Raw genomic sequence first — 1,424 nt, 5'->3', positions numbered from 1 at the left:
AATTGTAATTTATATATTATTTATTTTATTTTTAATTTTTTTTTATAATATTTAGATTGCAAGTATATTTTTTTATTAAAATATGTTTTTATGTAAAAAAATAATTATTTAAATTTTTATGTTATTTAACTAATGTATTTCAAAAATATAAAAATATGGATTTTCTTTAGCAGTTATATAATTTTATTCTGGGAAATTAACAAACGATATATATTTTAGATATATCTCAATATTAAGGTTTGATTTGAGAAAATTGATGAAAATAAAAAAATCCTCTTTTCACTCTAATTTACTTATTTTATTTTTAAAAATTGTTATATATATTATAAATATAAAAATTAAAATTAAATACGAAAATTTAATATTTATATAAAATTGAATTTAAAAAAACATAAGTATATAAATACATAATATAATTTAAATTTATTTATATTTTTGTTTAGAAAATTTAATTTCATTAATTTGGTTAAGTATTTTCTTTACGTGCCTTAAATTATTATATTAGTTCAGCTAAAGGAGCAAGTTCTTTATCATCTACTAGTTTAAATTCGTCAATAAAATAAATAAAATGTTTAAAGCATGTATTTAAATGATACTCAAGACCTAAATTCATTATATGTTAAAAATGTGAATGATACATATGCGCATAAACTCTAAATAATCTTTTAAATATGACCTTAATTACATTTAAAAAATTTTTAGGGAAAGGAATACCTTTAGAATTATTTTAAAAAAAATATAAAAGCATTTTAAATTAATAAAATAATTCAATAATATGAAAAATACATAATATACTAAAAAAAGATTTTAATTAATAAGTAAGTTACCAATTTAACATGGGAATAAGGTTTCATTGTTAATTTATGCTTCTACCCAAGTCATCAAATAATCAATATATTCACATGCTGAAACTTTTAAAGGGGTTTTGACATTTTAACCATCTGCCCATAAATATTCATATCTTTTTTTAGTTAGTATTAACAAGAAAAAAAAAAATTTAAAAGAAGGTTAAATATATAAATAAATAAAAACTTTGGCCCAGCACTCATTATAGGGCAGCTTTCTTAAGTGCAAAATTCCATTAAAGTTCCGTATAATATTGATATTTCATTGTAAAACTCTATTGTATTTACTGCTAACCATTCATTCAATTCTTCCCCTGATGGGAGTTCTACAGCTAAACTCATGTTTCCAGATCCTAAAGTCATTTAAGCTATATGTTTAAGACCCCAACCTTTGCTTCCTTTTTCAATTTATTTTAATGGTTTGTAAGATTATTAATTCATTATTTAATTTTAATTTTAAATTTGAAATGAATTTATAAATAATAAAATTATATTGAAAACATCAAAAATAATTTAATTATAATACTCTATATATAAGTATAAAAATTATTAAAGAATAAAAATTACTAAAATAAAATA

At 18.4% G+C, this 1,424-nt stretch overlaps 1 protein-coding gene across 1 annotated transcript, besides 3 other annotated features; it reads right to left on the bottom strand. All coding sequences in view use genetic code 6, as the record gives it.

Moving 5' to 3' along the window:
- Nucleotides 1–16: part of a microsatellite that runs on past the window's edge.
- Nucleotides 1–16: part of a microsatellite that runs on past the window's edge.
- A 48-nt stretch (nucleotides 17–64) lies between these two features.
- Nucleotides 65–98: a microsatellite.
- Nucleotides 99–431: 333 nt separating this feature from the next.
- Nucleotides 432–1,208, bottom strand: IMG5_140430 (mps one binder kinase activator-like 1a, putative; the record flags this gene model as incomplete). The annotated part of the gene is made up of 3 exons (XM_004031333.1): nucleotides 432–714; nucleotides 787–961; nucleotides 1,033–1,208. The coding sequence occupies 3 exons, from the start codon at nucleotides 1,206–1,208 to the stop codon at nucleotides 610–612; spliced, it is 456 nt and encodes a 151-aa protein (XP_004031381.1). The 3' UTR covers nucleotides 432–609.
- Between the last annotated feature and the right edge of the window lie 216 nt (nucleotides 1,209–1,424).

Source organism: Ichthyophthirius multifiliis, assembly GCF_000220395.1.
Source record: "Ichthyophthirius multifiliis unplaced genomic scaffold scaff_1120509251089, whole genome shotgun sequence".
Classification (NCBI taxonomy): Eukaryota; Ciliophora; class Oligohymenophorea; order Hymenostomatida; genus Ichthyophthirius; species Ichthyophthirius multifiliis.
This window is presented reverse-complemented; position numbering and strand designations above follow the sequence as displayed.